The following is a 16996-nucleotide window of genomic DNA, read 5'->3' on the forward strand; positions in this document are numbered from 1 at the left end:
CAGCGGAATCTTCCCGAGACGTCTCCCTTCTCCCAACATTCTGGGATTCATTAACAGCACTCAAAATTACAAAAACACGCATTAGGGGCTGATCATGCATGCAAAACAACAGATCAGTCTCAATATACTTATTGCAAACTCCTTGAGCATCAGGACATTAAAAAAAAAGGAAACAGCAATATTCCACTGTATAAGTATAAACTCTCTGTTAACCAGGGGAAATAGCAAAAAATATATGAAAATGAGCCTCCAAAAACAAAAAATATATATTTGGCTGGCACATTTAACTTTGTTTTGTTGGTCACATGTAGCTGGGAGGACAATTTCTCTTAACATAAAATTTAAAACAGAAATCTAATGCCAGAATAATAAGTTTAAAACTTACATGGAGCATATCCTGATGCTGATTTGGAACTTTGCACAAGGTTTACAAAGGCAGTGTCTGTTCATTTCATGAGATCCAATGCTGGACCATACAGGGAAAATTACAGTCCTTTGGCTCCCAGTGAAAATTGGAAAATCCCTTTTACATTGTTTCTCTTGTTGCAACTTTTTAAACAATTCAAGAAGGTGCACCCCAATTAAGCAAATTCATTAGGGTCTGCCAGTAAAATATTGGGAATATTTTATTTACATAAAAAACACCCCACACCACCACCTCAAAAACCCCTACCCTGGAATAATAGATTGATCTCATTGCCTGGGATAAGCAGTTATGAAAAAGCCCTTCTTAGTTGAATGAGCATCTTATGACTCATGGCTCATGCAAATATGGATCAGGGTCCAATTATCTATCATGGGCATAGGATACTGTGATTTACAGAACAGTGCACCCATTGCCTTGGGACTACTGCAAGTAGCTCTGAATAGTGGTAAGAATATTGGCAAACACCAGACGATAGAAAATCTGACTATGATATGATATGCTTCCTGTGGGAGGGGAAAGAAGCAAACAGAGGTGCATTGTACTGTGACTCCCATCCCAGAAACCTGTGGATGCTCCTGAAACTCTCCAAAATATCACAGATAAACAAGCTAACACAAGTCAGATTGTGGGAAGGGAAAATAAACATGACTTAACAGGAAAATACTGTCCACAATATTTCTAGACTCAAAAAGTCTCCCACAATGAAACAAGTGGAAATGCAATTCTTTAAAAAGAAACTGAACATGGATTTCCAAGTCCTGAGCGTCCTTCCAAACAGGCTAAATTCAGCCCTGATAAAACTGAACTTGGGCTGCTATAGAGGCCTCAGGGAGTGCAAATTTGCAATAGCTTCAACCAGAGCTGCTAACTGCAGTCCGTTCAATATGGGCAAGTCTCACATGGCTCATCGGCACGACTCTTTTGCCAGCCCCAAAGCAAGTTCTCCTGGGTGAATCTCAAAGAACGAGCTTTGTGACTTGTGATGTATGCAATCAGTCAGTGAGGCATCTGATATGACATTTGATCAATGGGAGCCTCTGTTAGTAACTCAAAACACTCTCGACTACATGCAGAATTAAGCCTGCTTGGGTGATAAGGAGTTTCTAGTCTCTAAAAGACTGGAAATGAAAATTTCCCAGTCACTTGTTCAACTCTTTCAGAGCATGTGTAAAAAGATGCGTAATGATAATGTTTTATCAAAACTTCCGTTCTGCAATTTCAGACAGAAAAGTGATTATATACAAGGAGCACAGTGCTTTGGCGGAAAGTCAAATATTTAGCATCTATCAGAAAGGCTGTCACTATTGTAATGTTCATTCAGTCTTGGTATTTGTCTGCCAGGCAAATGTGGCTGTTATCCACTAGGCATAGTCCTTTCCCTCTGGGTCCTTCCAGATCAAGGGAGCCAGCATTTTTACCTTATGTCATTCTATTTTCTGCATAATTTGTACGCTTGTTGAATGATCAAAACTAAGTTTAAATCTGAAATTTTAGCTTTTTATCTCATCCTGTTTGTGATTTATGAGGGTTTGAAATTTCAAAAATTGACCATTTTGAACTACAGAAAAACCGTAAAAGCTCAGACCAGCATTGAGATACGTCAAAACTAAAGACACCAATCTCTTCAGAACCTCACGGGCTTTAGTATGATATGTCACAAGATGGACTTTAAAAATTAAATTTAAGTTACAAAATTTTAAAAAGTGATAAAAAAATTAATATGATTAACCATTTTTTAAAAGATTGCTTTCCTTATTTAATATTTCTAAGATCTACCTGCAAAACTTCAACTTGGGATCTCAACAGGATCATATTGGAAAAAATTCTTTGTACATACATGTCTGCCTCATTGGGTTCTTTATAGGATAAATGGGTCTTCATGCAGTAAAATATAACAGAAGAAACAAGACTTCAAACTATAATATCAGTTACTTCAGGCATTTCTTTAGAAAGTTATGCAATTAAAAGCTATCTGAAATGCTAGTCAGGCTTTTCTTTTGAAAATCTGCTCCAAAGTAGAGTGATAGAATTACTGCTTTGAAAGAATTATTGTTAGTACTTCATTTCATGAACATTAAAACAAAATTCATATAAAACAAAATTATGTCCCAATAAGGTAGACATGTATGTACAAAATATTTTTTCCAGTGTGATCCTATTGAGATCCCAATATGAAATTTCACAGGTAGATCTTAGAAATATTAAATAATCAATACAATCTTTTTGAATTTCTTAAATCATATTAATTTTTAATCACTTTTTAAAATTTAAAATTTTGTAATTTAAATTTTAAAGCAAGTCCATCTTGTGACAAATTATATTAAAGCCCATGAGGTTCTAAAGAGATTGGTGTTTTTAGTTTTGACGTATCTCAATGCTGGTCTGAGCTTTTAAGGTTTTTGTGTAGGCCAAAATGGTCAATTTTTTGAAATTTCAAACCCTCATAACTCACAAATGGGATGAGATTAAAAAGCTAAAAAAAAAAAAAGATTTAAACTTATTTTTGATCATTCAACAAGTGTAAAAATTATTAAGAAAATTGGATGACATGAGGGGGGAAAGTTGGATCACTTGATATGGAATGACTCCCCCTCTCTATTGTGTGCTTTTGTGTAGGAGGAGTAATGCCTATTTAACAGAGTTCCGACATACAGCAGTTTAATATAGTAAGTGGCAACACCTATTTAATACAGTTCAGGCATACAGGAGTTTAGGAGACGCTTTACATTATTGGTGCCTATTTTGAAATTTATTCAGGTACCATAAATCACAGAAGCCCTCCCAACACTTATGCCATTTTCTTTTTATCACAAGTTCTTCATCAGTAGATTTTCAAAAGATATCCAGTTTTCACTCCTTACCCTAGTGTGAAAGACCTGAACCTGTTCTACGTATCGGCTATCACCAAGGTTTGGGTAACCCGGTGCTTGTTGGACTACCAGAATAATTGTTGATGTTAAGAGTACCAAGAAAAAGGGTTATATCTGTAACAGAAAAACAGAGTTACCAGACCATATAAAGCAAACATTTCTCTAACTGATGACTAACGGTAGTTTCAGAATTGAACTACACTTTTAGGCACTGCTTAAAATTGGGAAGACAAAGTTTTCTAAGAAACTTGACCTTTAATAGTGTATGTTCTTTAAGGCCTTAATATTCACCAGCACTTACATACATGCTTAACTTATATGCATGTAAGAATTTCAAATGTGGTTTTCCATGGTATGTCATGTAATTTCAGAGGAAAGCCTTTCCTTGCCCTCTGCTGTACATTGTAAAGGCCTTTGGCTATGCACAATAAATTGATTGAAGTTGAAATTCGCATGCAGAAGTTTGCAGATTAGAATTTCACTTAAAAATCTAATTTTCGATTTTATTTGGTATGATAACATGGGGATCAATGGAAGCAAACTGGAATAACTGAAAATTGTATTATTTTAATATAAAATTGAATTAACAAGGTTTTTATTTCCTGAAAGCGTAGGTGGGTTTGTGCATTTCCTCCTTGTGTGATATTGAAGTTTGGAATTTTAAAAAAGCAGCTTTTATTTTTCTATGGAGACTAACAGTCCTAGGGTAAGATGGAATCACAACTCCTCCCCACCCTTCCCCTGCCACCATGTAGAAGTATTATATAACAAACAGCCATTATTTGTTTAAAAAACAAAACAAATGAACAACAGTAGACTGCTGCAATTTTCAGATCTACAAAATGACCTTTTGTATACGCTATCAAAATATTCTGCATAATATTTATCCCTGTGCAGTTATTAACATATATACAGAATATTGTTTCTTAATAGAAAGCAATATACATATAGGAGAAATCTAGGAGAAAAAGAACACCGTGTGTGTGTGTGTGTGTGTGTGTGTATTCCTCAGTGTTCCTCTTCATTCCAGATTTACCAAAATTTCGCCTCAACTCGATTTTGTAGTTTTTAAAAATCCTAACATTCAGCAGAAATAAAAGACAGACAGAATCATAGCCTGGGATCTGAAGAGAGGCTTAGGTTCAGGGAGGGGCTAGTCCCAGTCCGTTTGAGTTCCCTCTTACAAACCGCTCTTGAAACTACTCTCTGTTTGAAAAGCTGTTTGCCATGCGGAAGAGAGAGGGGCTGCTGTCTGAGGTAAAATACTGAATTCTAAACCCCTTTTTCACGGGGTATAGAACCACTAGTTTCATGGTTCTTTGGATCCTCGCCAGAGTAACAAATATACAAAGAAAGTCCTTGAATTAACTCTTTTAGCCAACTGATTAATCCAGGATTGTAATATATCATATTGTAATGATACATTATGTTGCGCACGCACACACACACAAGCAAAGGAATGTAAACAGACGGAAGGCACGAAAAGGCCCCAATCCATTCTCTGAACGAGACAGAAGTGAGAAGTTTCATAATTCTGTCATCAGCAGTCTTTTCATCAACTTTTCTCGCTCAAGTTCCCGCCTTAGAGTCTCAGCACTGTGGAATGAATGAACACACAAAGCAGTTATGGGCAGAAGATGCTGCAGATTTCTGTTAAAATAATTAACATTCCAGTAACACCAACCATAGAGAAAGGTTGCTTTTTGATCAAGTAAAACATCTTGAAAATATTCCACTGCGTAAGAAGAAATGTGACTCACATTGTGAGTTTAGTAACAAATACAGTGGTACCTCGCAAGACGAATGCCTCGCAAGATGAAAAACTCGCAAGACGAAAGAGTTTTTCGTTTTTTGAGTTGCTTCGCAAGACGAATTTCCCTATGGGCTTGCTTCGCAAGACAAAAACGTCTTGTGAGTTTGTTTCCTTTTTCTTAAAACCGTTAATACCGTTAAAACCATGCTTCGCAAGACGAAAAATTCGCAAGACGAAAAAACTCGCAGAACGAATTAATTTTGTCTTGCGAGGCACCACTGTACACGCCCAATCAAATCTCTTTCAGCAGTTTCTTTCCCCTGAGGTCGCTAATGATCTACTGAGCTAGAGTAAGCCTAGAGCATAAACTAATAGGGTTGTATTCAGTGGGAACTTTGTGCATAGGTCTTCAAGCGCTGCTTACCCCCATTTTGGATGGGTGACAACTGCAGCTTCTTGCAGTCCTACACCATCCCTGGGCAGCCAGATCATGCAGGGCCAGATGTTAATCCCCCCCACAGCTGGCTGCATTGCATTATGGGATTGCATGTCAAATCTCTTGGTTCAAATGACCCCTAGTAGGCAGAGCCTCCCTGGTGGGCAATGAGTTAGACGTTCTCACTTGGCTCCCTCAGTGACAATAAAAGCCGATCACGTCAGTGACCCTCAGCACGGTCAGCAGAAGAGCCGCCACCCCCCACCCACCCCCGGTTAGGCTACAGTGCTTTTGTTTAACCATCTTTTGCTTTCTAGGTCATTGTCAATTGTATTAAGTCTAACCATATTTATTTTACAGGTAGGTTCTAACAATGTTTTTCTTTCTTGTACTGCCTGACCTTGCTATGGTTACCAATGGTTGCCATATTTGGAGCTGAGAAGCAATTTGCCTACAAACAGATAGACTCCGTTTGCAGGTTTTGCCTTCCCCATAGCAAAATGTCACATAGCAAAATGGGTGAACTGGTGCATCACCCTGAGTGGAACCTGCAACATACTTGGGGTACCCCATTAAAGGGGTCTTGGTGGAAGTCTCTGTCCAGTAGCCAAGTGTGGGGCAGACTGGTCATAGAGCTTCCAGCGGCAGCCTGAGTGCTGCAAGCCTTTCCAATAATATACAGATTGATCTGGTTTCTGATCAATAGTATGCCCCACTTCCTTATGACTGTGCCTTAGTGTGAAGGAAATCTATATGCAGGGGGACTTTCTAGTTCACTTTATGGCCTATTAGACTCTTGGAATTTAATTTTTGCTAGAGTTTGCATGTAGAAGTGTTGGTATGAACAGAGGAGAGCAAGAAGAGAGAGGCAGAGATGTGTTACCATTGAGGAGGAAATGGCAGTGGAGAAACCTATGAAACAGAGATAAAAACAAGCTAAGGTGGGTCAGAGAAGCAAAGAAACAGAAAAGGGTTGAAGGACTCAACAAGGAAACAAGGTGGGTATGACAATATGAGGGAATTGAGAAAGAGTTGTCCAGAAAAGGACTAGCTAGCTAGTCACTCCTCCGAGGAAGAAAGCAGACAAAGGCTTCTGGGGTCAATTACCTGGCAGAACAAAGAATAGGAATACAGTGGTACCTCGGGTTAAGTACTTAATTCGTTCCGGAGGTCCGTACTTAACCTGAAACTGTTCTTAACCTGAAGCACCACTTTAGCTAATGGGGCCTCCTGCTGCTGCTGGAGCATGATTTCTGTTCTCATCCTGAAGCAAAGTTCTTAACCTGAAGCACTATTTCTAGGTTAGCGGAGTCTGTAACCTGAAGCGTATGTAACCTGAAGCGTATGTAACCCGAGGTACCACTGTACATAGAAAGTGCAACAAAGGGTTTCCTGTGATGAGATGGAGCCACTTAGGAAAGTGATGCTAAGATGGGGAATTAGCAGGGGCTCCTTGGGCACAGACTGGCACGCCCATCTCTTTCAGTCCTGGAAAGCATCAGCTGCTGAGGAAGAGAAATCTGGATCAGGAACGGCTTGACCATTTGCTACCACACCATTTTCTCTTCTCTGCAGCTGCTGTTTGGCCTTCCACAGAAATGTTTGTGTACCATTATGAAGACACAACTTTTCCTTAACAAGGCAAATAGTAGCTGTTGGGTTGGCAGCAACTTTCATTAGAAAAATTGGGTGGGAGTGAAAGGTTAAGCTACCCTCCCTGTTTGCCATAGGCCCAATCTAGAACAGTCCTTCTGCAGTTGCAATGCACCCATTCGTCCTATCATCTTTTAAACATGAGACCATTTTTGGATGCCAGTGTGCAGGCAAGTGTGAAAGGCTCACCACTAGCTATCCCTGGAGAAACCTGGGGGCTCTGAGGACCCCGAGACTCGCAATGAGGCAAGTCTCATAGCTATCTATTCACTTGGGGTTCTGGCTCCCCATATAACCCCTGACAATCTACCTCTGCAACAGGGCCACCCTTGGCAGGAAAAGAACAAGATTCCTCCCCCCGATGTTCACAATACTTCACAAATAATATAAGGCTACTTCTAGGAAATGACACAGAAGAAGGGATGACATATATCTAGCTAGTGCAGTTCCAAGTACTTGGCATAAGTTACCATACACTGTGGAGATAAGGCTATTGTGCCAGGCAGGTCACAGAAAAGTAAATGAGGTGGCAAGAATTCTGGAAGGATAAGAGGCAGCGGGTGAGAAAAGGTGTAGTTTGAGGGGGAGAGAGACCTTCAGTGCCTCAGGTGATGGGAATTGGGCAAGCAAACATCTCAGGGAGGGATTATATCTGGATAGAAGAGATGGGGCATTTTAAAAGTTAGAATGAGAAATATCAGCAGGAGAGCACTGAGACAGATCAGAAATCCATATAAGGATTTAAGGAGGGTTAGAGGAGAAACAAGAAAGGTGTGGCACTAAATTGCAGGTAGAACTCAGTGGACCAAGGTGAGAAGATGGAAGAAAAGAGAGGCAAAGATTTCAATAGTTTGAGAGTCATTTAGAATGCAAATCAAAGAGGCTTCACCAAGACAGAGAAGAAGGGCTGTACTATTGTGTAATGTTGTAAAGGGATAAGTTAATATGGGAAAGTGTGGCAGTTGTGGGCATTTTGAAGGGTTACTGCTACAGTAAACACTGATTAATACCCATTTGTATGGAAGAAATCAAGATTTTCATTGACATGGAAACACTCCCCTGATTTAACATCTTCACACTATCCCTTATCAGGTTTCTCAGCTGACAGGTTGTCATAGCAACTTAAATATAATTAAGCATGAACATTCTGAAGAAGAGACAACGGCTGATGAGGGCTTGAGCATGTGGGAAGCCCAGGCCAAACAGCAGCGCCTTCCCTCTTCCTTCCCTGCCCCCAGGCTCTTGCTTTGCTTCCTTGACCCACATCTGAAAACTGGCCCCATGAGACACGCGTATTGACTGGTGAAAGACTTCAGAAAGAAAGCCACATAATACTTCCGTGGAAGGGTTGAACAGTACCTGTCTGCCAGAGAAATTGGTTTGTGAGATGAATAGATGGTCTGTACCGTTGGCGTCGGAAAGGTTCCCACCAGAGACTTTGTCACAGATGTTGGGGCAACTGGTGATAACATCTTTGGAGATGACTGTACTACACAGCATTGTTGCTTGTTGTCTATGTATTCTGCCTACAAATGAACATAAAAGAAAAAATAGGTTTGTTGTATCTTTCCCTGTTCCCATTTCATCCACACATTTGATATCAGCAATGGTCTTTTAAAAATGGGCGCAGCTAGATGTCAAAAGGCCATTGAGCCAAAAAACTATGATCATAATGATTGTGATGAAGAGGACCATCCAGATTTTTAGGCAAAGCTTCCTCAGCATAGTACACTTGTTGAGGATAAAATTCAAGTTCATTAGTTTTTACAAACCTCTACAGAGTTCTAAGTATAAAGTCTCTCCTAAATTCTGTAATAATTTCTGACACTTTTAACTGACTATTTTGTCAGGCTTAATACTGATTTCCCCAAACCACCTGCTACAATGAACCCTAGGAGAAAGATGCTATGGGTGATAGTCAACTACCCTGTTTTACTCAGAGTAGACCATTGAAATGATTGACATGAGCAAGAGAGGCCCATTGATTTCAATAGATCTACTCTGAGTGAAACATAGTTGACTACCACACCCTATATGAACATGTAGAATTTGAAATTTTAGACTAGTAATAAACAGTGTTATTTATGGTACGACGTTGGGAATGTATGGGGGCAGCATTGGGGGGCCTGGAGCTCAGGGTCTGCATGACTGGGCATCTGCTGAGGGTCCATACTCCAGCAGGGGCTGGCTGACGAGGCTGGCTTGCTCTCCTGGCCATTGCAACCTGCTTGTTCGTCTGCCTCTCAAGTTTGGCCCAGACAACGGTGGTGCGGAAAAAGAGCAGACGTTGCGGCTGCTGCTTCCTTGCTCATTGTCACTCTGCCTGGCAGTGGAGCAAGTGGAAACAGCAATGAGGAAGAGGAGCAGCAGCAACTGGCGATAATGGCAGTGAAGAGGGAGACTTGCCGAGAGAGAAGGGCCCTTGGCAGGTGCCTGACCCAAAAGCCTTCTAAACCCTGGATCCAGCAATGGTGCCACTTTTAAGAGCCAGCACCTTGGGGGTAGGGGGAGGGTGTTCAAATGGGCGACGTGGAGGCGTTCTTGCAGATGGCACACCCAGGTGACAGCAGCTGAGCGGCAAGCCCAATGGCAGCTTTCCACACCCTTGACGTGCTCAAGGAGCTTCTGCTGTTTTATCTGAACAAGGCCAAGATATTCTCTCTGCTCTTCACACCTTATTCCAAAGTATATCAAATGCTGAAGTTGGCCAATGTCAAAGGAGAGGGAACTCTGAAATTGTGGGGCACATGCACAAACACATATATGCATGCATGGCCAAGCAACCCTTTTGCTCCCAAGGGCACATTGGGTGGTGGGGACTCAGCACTCACAGATGTATGCAGTACAGACATATAAAAGCACACGCCTGCTCACCCTCGCAGACACACACACACACAGAGAGAGAAACAAAGGCAGGTGTGCAATGGGCAGGGATACTTTGTGCCTTCCCTGACGACTGGTGCTGGGAAGAGTTGAGGAGTGTGCTGATCCTACCAGCAATCCCATCGCGTATCTCCCCCTACTCCTCAGCTGATTGGTGCTGGCAATTGCACTTCTCTCAGCCTGTTTGGTGGGCTGAGGAGAGCATGGTTGCAATGAGAAGGAAGACACAAGGAGAGAGTCATTCCCATGTAACTTCCTAATCATGTAAATCACGTTCCCACAGTCAGCCCTGTAGGGTTCAGCTGCCTTGCTGTAATGAGAAGCGAGAAACTGATGATGTAGTTCTGGATACTTACTGATCTGACAGTGATTACAATAAATGTACAGTAATTGCAATTGATGAATGTTTCAGAAAAGCCACCAACCAGTAACTGTTAAAAAAAACCCATCCCAGATTGTTTTGGTTTTTTTAGTGATCATCTGTGCAGTCCCACATATGTGTGCTGTGCAAGGAAGATTGTTTGTGGATTTCTAGAGCTAGGTTAGCATTTTGACCGGAAACCCAGCTCCATGCATATGCTCAAGGGGGGGCATGGTTCCTGTCTTCCTGCTCAGTTCCTAGCAGACTGTAGCCCTGGCTATATATGCAAACACAGAGCAAAAGCAGGACAACAACACCACCTGCAACAGGAAAGGAGGGATGATCAATACTTACCACAAGCCCACCCAGCTGGGCTACAGAGTTCCCAATCAGGCTCTCTTTATGATGTCTGTTGGACAGCAAGCAGGTGCAGTTTGGAGGGAACAGCCTCCTGGGCCAAACTGGGACGTATGCCAAGTCTAATTTGGCCCATTGGCCAGAAGCTCTCCATCCCTGGGTTTGAAGTTCTAGCCATGGAGTCTGAATTTATTTATTTATTACACAGAGTCACAGTCTAAATATGGAATGTAGGAGGGTAGCAGACTGTCAAAGCAGTCTTTACCAAGTGCCATGAAGGCTGCTCCTGGGATATACAATGTTTGATTCAACACTTCTGAAAACATAAGATATGCTGCCTTTATCTGTCCCCACCCTTAGGTGAAACACACAGGTTCCTTGGTAGGTGGGAAACAGATGCAAAGAGGAACTGTGCAGTTTTTATATTAATAAAGCTGGGCATTAATTTTAGGTGATGTATTGGATTAAAAAAGGTCAGTGGAAGCCAAATTGGAAGCCAACCTAGATAGCTTTGCCTAGTGGCTGAAGGAAATGCTCCCTTGGATAATCAAGTTCCATCATAAGATAGAACAAGATACTCTTTCTCCATTTTGGGATCCTGCTGTTGAACAACTAAACTCAGTATCCAAGTCACACCAAAAACAAAGCTATACCTCTTACATCATCATATAAAGAGACTCAGCAGAGGAAAATGTAAGTACCATGTTACAGACTGTAAAACAACTACATGGTATTGTGGAAGAAATCAAGGGCAAACACACAATGGCATTCATACGCTATGTCTCAGACACATTACTCTCACATTACTGCTTACCAGTGTGCTCCCACTACTAGTTTCGGAAGCTGCATTGACACCATGTTAGCCACAGTCCATAGCGATCCTGTCGTTTCATGACAAATACTGCTGTGTGGTGCATTTCCCCCCAAAATCAGCCACAGTTCAAGTAGAAAACTCAAACCACATCCCTTTCATATTTAAGAATGGTGTGATCATTTGAGACAGCCATCATGCATGTGCAGATTAGTGCGCACACACAGACGACAGCTTTGTGAATGGAAATTCAAGGTGGGCTGTTGCAGAGGCCCCCCCTGCCCCCTCCACAACACTCTGGAAATGTGTCTTGAAAGGCGGCAGGGGGAAACTATTTTGCTGTGTTTTAAGCTCCTAGTGTGAACATGCCCTCCGTGTCCTATAGTGTTCTCATTATAATCCTTGAGGCCAGAGCTGATCTAGGCAGATTAAGAGATAAAGCAGGAGAAGAAACCAGGGTGTGTTTTGCCACCAGAAAGCAGAGACACCTGAAAAAGAACTATTTAATTTGGAAAACTGAGCAGCAGAAACATCTAAACAGACAAAGAAGAAGTCAAGGTTATAACAGATGAGTCCACATATGAAGTATACTATAGGATGGAGGGGGGCATCTACAAGCTGCATAACATAACAAGCAGCCAGGTATTGACTTCAGCACAAAGGACAAGATTATTCTAGCAGATGGAAAATCATAATCACAGAGATTATGTTGCAACACACCATCAAAGCGGACAGATCAGATTTTCATGAAATATGTCTTCTTTGGCCCAGGCTAAGAGGGAAACCCTCTGTGAGGGAAATGCCTTGTTAGCAACTGTCTCATAGTGCACTCGCTCCAATATAACTGGACTCAAAGGTGTGCGTTACTTGTTGGATCAGTGCCTTAGCTTGCTTAGGCAGGCTGTTCAGACTCTTGATCCTTTTTGCCTATGTACCATCATGGGTGCAGCCAGGATTTATTTGGGGGGGGGGCATTATCCAGGGGGGCAGAACTGAGTTATCTGTGATGGAATTGGTCAGTTAGTTAAGATGGGGGGGGGACAACTGCCCCCTGGCTACCATACTGATTTCAGCATTAAGTATTTTGGCGGGAACTATACTCTGAGTTCCTCACGCTCCAGTGAGAGTCAGGACAGCTGCCACCAATCTTTCAGTATAATCACTAAAAAAAATGCCCTCCCTAGTTAGGTGCTTTTGCCTCCATCATTATTAATTTTCAGGATGAACTTGTAAACAGCCTTGGCAGCTGAAGAAAAAGTGACTGAGATGCAGTGGAAAAGTGATATAGAGAATAATCCATGTGAAATTGCAACGGTCAGTAATTAAAGATAAAAGGGTAAACTGGCTACGTGGGCACTGATTGGGCTGGAGTTGCCTCCAATAGTCCACCACCCTAGAAGCAAGGGAGAAAGACCTAATCAACGCCTGCCTAGTTTGAGCTCTGAGAATGCAGCCACTGTGGGAGTGCAGGAACCACCTTGAGCATAGCTGAGCATAGCTTGGGCTTCCCACCAAAGTGTTAGCCTAGCTCTCTGAAGTTCTGGTGACATCATATGCAGGCACAGAAATAATATGTGAAACTGCTCAGAGGCCATGAAGAAGAACGAGAGGAAGAGCTGTTCCTCTCTTTATAAACCCAGTTCTTAAAGGAATATAAGATGAACATAGAAGAAAAAACTCGTGCTGATTTTTAAAAAATTTGCTCTTTAAGAACAACAATGTTATAAAAGAAAAAGAAAAAACCACAACAGCTTTTTGTATAAGCCAAAAATGAGACACTTTAAATAAAGAAGCATTGAAAGGATATATACACATATTGGCAACCAAATGTGACTAAGCATGAGAGCAAAACATTCAGACTGAGAAGCTGAATTGCAGGATCTGTCCATCCTTTGAGTACAGTTATTTTTAGCAGGGGTTATAAAGTGCTGTTGAGCATAGAACAATTTGGGTGTTAAGAAAACTGAAAGAGAAAGTCCCCAGTACTGGACTTCATGTATAATATATTATCAGATATGTATACATACCATCACACATAATGGTATATGTTTGCCATTCAAAGTTGCTTAAAATAAAGCTGGGTTGAAATAGAAGGTACAAAATCCCAACCTTCACCTGTGTGCAGTGATTTTTCACACCCCTTTGAAAAAGCAGGTGGAACTGTTTGTGAAAGGAGAGGTGTCAAGGGAAGAGGCAACAACAGCACACACACACACCCCGACAAGACAATCCGGATGACATCCAGCCAGGCCTAATTGATTGGCTGGGGCCAAATGTTGATCACGTGCCCATTGAGATGTGCATCCAAATCATATTCATTCATTTGATTTGATTTTTATAATTTCTGTCCTGCCACATGAAACATAATTAAAAACAGAAAAAGGAACCAAGATAAAACACAGAGCAGCAATATGAGCCAGGTTTAAGCTTTGCTTGAAAATACAACAGTGAGAAGCCTTGTGTGATTTAAACGGTCTTTCTCTAGTGCCAGAAAGACACCAGGAAGGCATTTCAAAACTGAGAAGCCACAACTGAAAAAGCCCTTTCACATGTTCACAACCATCTGATGTCTAGACTGAAGTCACTGGTGTGTGTGTGTGTGTGTGTGTGTGTGTGTGTGTGTGTGTGAAATGAAGCTCAGAAAGGCCTGGGAAACAAGGTTTTTAGCCAGTGGGCTTATGTGGGAGATGTCAGTTCTTAAGGTAGTCTGGTTCCAAGCTGTTTAACGCATCTGAGGGCGCATCCCACTGAAAGTAATGCAGTGCAGATGAATCCCATACTCAGATCCAAATACAAATGCCATTTTGTGCTGCATTACATTCAGTGGAATGTGCATCCTTATCCATATTGTGCCCCAACTAGCCATGCAAAACTGCATGAGGTGTGAGCTAGATAAGTGTTCAGTTACAGATAGGTAGCCGTGTTGGTCTGCCATAGTCAAAATAAAAAAAAATCCTTCCAGTAGCACCTTTAAGACCAACTAAGTTAGTTCTTGGTATGAGCTTTCGTGTGCAAGCACACTTCTTCTTCTGAAGAAGTGTGCTTGCACACGAAAGCTCATACCAAGAACTAACTTAGTTGGTCTTAAAGGTGCTACTGGAAGGATTTTTTTTTATCTAGATAAGTGTGAAAGTCTTGCTAGGGGGGACAAAACCACCCCATCACGGCATCGGCCCAGATGTTTCAGCATAGTACTGCCATAAACTGAAGAAAAGAACATGGCCGCGTGCAGTTATTAGAAATGGCTAAAGTTGTGGAGATGTTGCCCCTTACATTGGATAAGATGGGATTGCACCTCTATGCTACAGGATCACACGTGTGTATCTGTATCTTTCTTCATGGCTGCAGACTGTTGAAGGAGCAGGAAGGTTCTCTGGCAACCATGGCCATAGTCATGTTAATGTTAAATGCAGTTTTTCAGTTGCATTTTCTACTTACAGAAAACTGTGGTAGTGTTGGAAAAGGATCGAAAAAGGGTTTGGATGTAGCAGCAGGGAATGCCTTTATCTTTAAGGAAGATAAAGAGAAAGATGTTACTTTCAGAACACACAAACAAAATGAAGCGAAGCACTGCAAGCTCCAGCATTATGTCCGACATACCAGAATGGTTTATAATAGCACACAGATTAACTCTCGCACCCTGACACACATGCAAAAGCTAATGGTGGGGATTCAAAGGTTCACAGAAAGAGAAGGTGGACTGCTTTTATTCATGCAACCTGTTTGAGAATCACTCCTTGAAGTACACATTATATACACCACAATTGTAAACAGTTTTGATCTGCTCAAGAATAATAACAATGTTTTAACATACCAGGAAGGTCTGCAAATCCTGTCATGCTACAAACCTGTTTTCACTTATTTTAGTTAGGAAAAAAAGAGTGCAGAAGGCAGGTTCTTATAATGCTAGAACTCCTGGCCATCCAATGAAGCTGATTCTTGGGAGGTTCAGGGTGGATAAAAGGAAAGCACTTATTCACACAGCACATAGTTAAACTATGGAACTCACTTCCACAACAGGCAGTGATGACCACCAACCTAGATGGCTATAAAAATGGATTAGATAAATTCATGGAGGAGGAGAGGGCTCTTGATGGCTCCCAGCCCCAGGGGCCGGACTCTGCCTCTGAATCCCAGCTGCTAGAAACCACAGTAGGAGACAGTTGCTCTTGTGCTCGTGTTCTGCTTGCAGGTTTCCCACAGCTTCTGGTTGGTCATTGTGAGAACAGGATGCTGGACTAGGCCCTGCAGGTCCTCTTCTTCTGTTCTTATGAGTCAGACCTGGAATGGTCCCTTCTCATAAGAGAAGTGAGGGAAAGACTTACAAATGCACATATCTAGCATTTACCATTGTGGTGCTACAAATACAGTCCTTTTCAGTGTTTTGTACTGTAACAAATGACTTCAACCTCAGCCAAACTATAAGATTTATATATCAAAGCTCCTTGACCAGAACATGCAGGACTGAGTCTAAGAGCCATAAATCCAGAAAAAGGATGCAGTTGGCAGATTTATACATGAACTCCACCCTCAGCTGAAAATACAGGTTAACACAAGAAAAAGTGACTCAACACTTTGCTTCAAAGATGGAGAACCTGAGCCCTCCAGATAGCATTGGACTCCAACTCCCATCAACCCCAGTTGCCATGGCCAATGGTCAGGGAAGATGAGAATTCTATTCAATCAAAATTTGGAGGGACGCAGGTTTGGAGGGACGCAGGTGGCAATTTTGTTTGCCATGAGAACACTGTTGCTCTCCCAGTGTTTCCTCAAGTATATAATCTCTGTGCAAGTGCTTAAACAACTCTGATTGGAATGAGGTTCCTAGGTGTATACACACAAAGACTTTATCAACATAAATGGTTATTCAGGCTTTGCATGTTTGCTGAAGGAAACAAGTGTGTCCCTGCCCACAGCAAACATAAAGATCTTGTGAAAGCATGTTTTTTTGGTTTTTTTTACATTAAGTTAAGTACTGTGAGAGGCCCTTCTTAATATTACCTTCAGCCTAACTTCAACTCAATGCCGACACTTCTTTGGGCACACAGAGATGCCCCAATGCCCCTACATTGGTGCAGATCACCTATTGGGATTAAGAAGGATATTAAATAGGGGTGGGCATCAACCATTTCAATGCTTCAGGGGGGAAAGCAAGATTCAGCTCAAAGTACTTTGGAGGTTGTTCAATTCAGCTCATGTGGAAACAAACCTTTGTTTCTTCCCTATTAACTATTATGGAAAAATAAAAAATGACTTATTGCCAGAACTGGATCAGATTTGCAAGCATATTAGTGCCTCCTGAGTGGATATCTGCCAAATTACAAATAGGTCCATGGGTTTTTGTTTTTGTTTTGTTTTTTTGCAGTGGGCACCTTTATATTTATGACTTAAAAGGAACTGTCCTATAACTTTTAATTGTTTAGCAAAATGGCATAGAATTTGCAG

General features: G+C 41.5%; 1 protein-coding gene across 2 annotated transcripts in view; it reads right to left on the reverse strand.

Moving 5' to 3' along the window:
* Nucleotides 1-2899: 2899 nt before the first annotated feature.
* The window catches only part of EPB41L4B (erythrocyte membrane protein band 4.1 like 4B), a 151483-nt gene continuing 137386 nt past the window's right edge, over nucleotides 2900-16996 (reverse strand). Inside the window, exons 24-26 of one of the 2 annotated variants that reach the window (XM_080976647.1) lie at nucleotides 14990-15058; nucleotides 8499-8665; nucleotides 2900-4893 (exon numbers count right to left, since the gene is read on the reverse strand). In XM_080976647.1, coding sequence (XP_080832773.1) covers nucleotides 4824-4893; nucleotides 8499-8665; nucleotides 14990-15058 — 306 coding nt within the window. In that variant the 3' untranslated portion in view covers nucleotides 2900-4823. The remainder of the gene's footprint in view (nucleotides 4894-8498; nucleotides 8666-14989; nucleotides 15059-16996) is intronic. The other variant, XM_080976648.1, reaches the window with a different exon arrangement.

This window comes from Podarcis pityusensis (assembly GCF_964106645.2).
Source record: "Podarcis pityusensis genome assembly, chromosome: 13".
NCBI classification, from domain to species: domain Eukaryota; kingdom Metazoa; phylum Chordata; class Lepidosauria; order Squamata; family Lacertidae; genus Podarcis; species Podarcis pityusensis.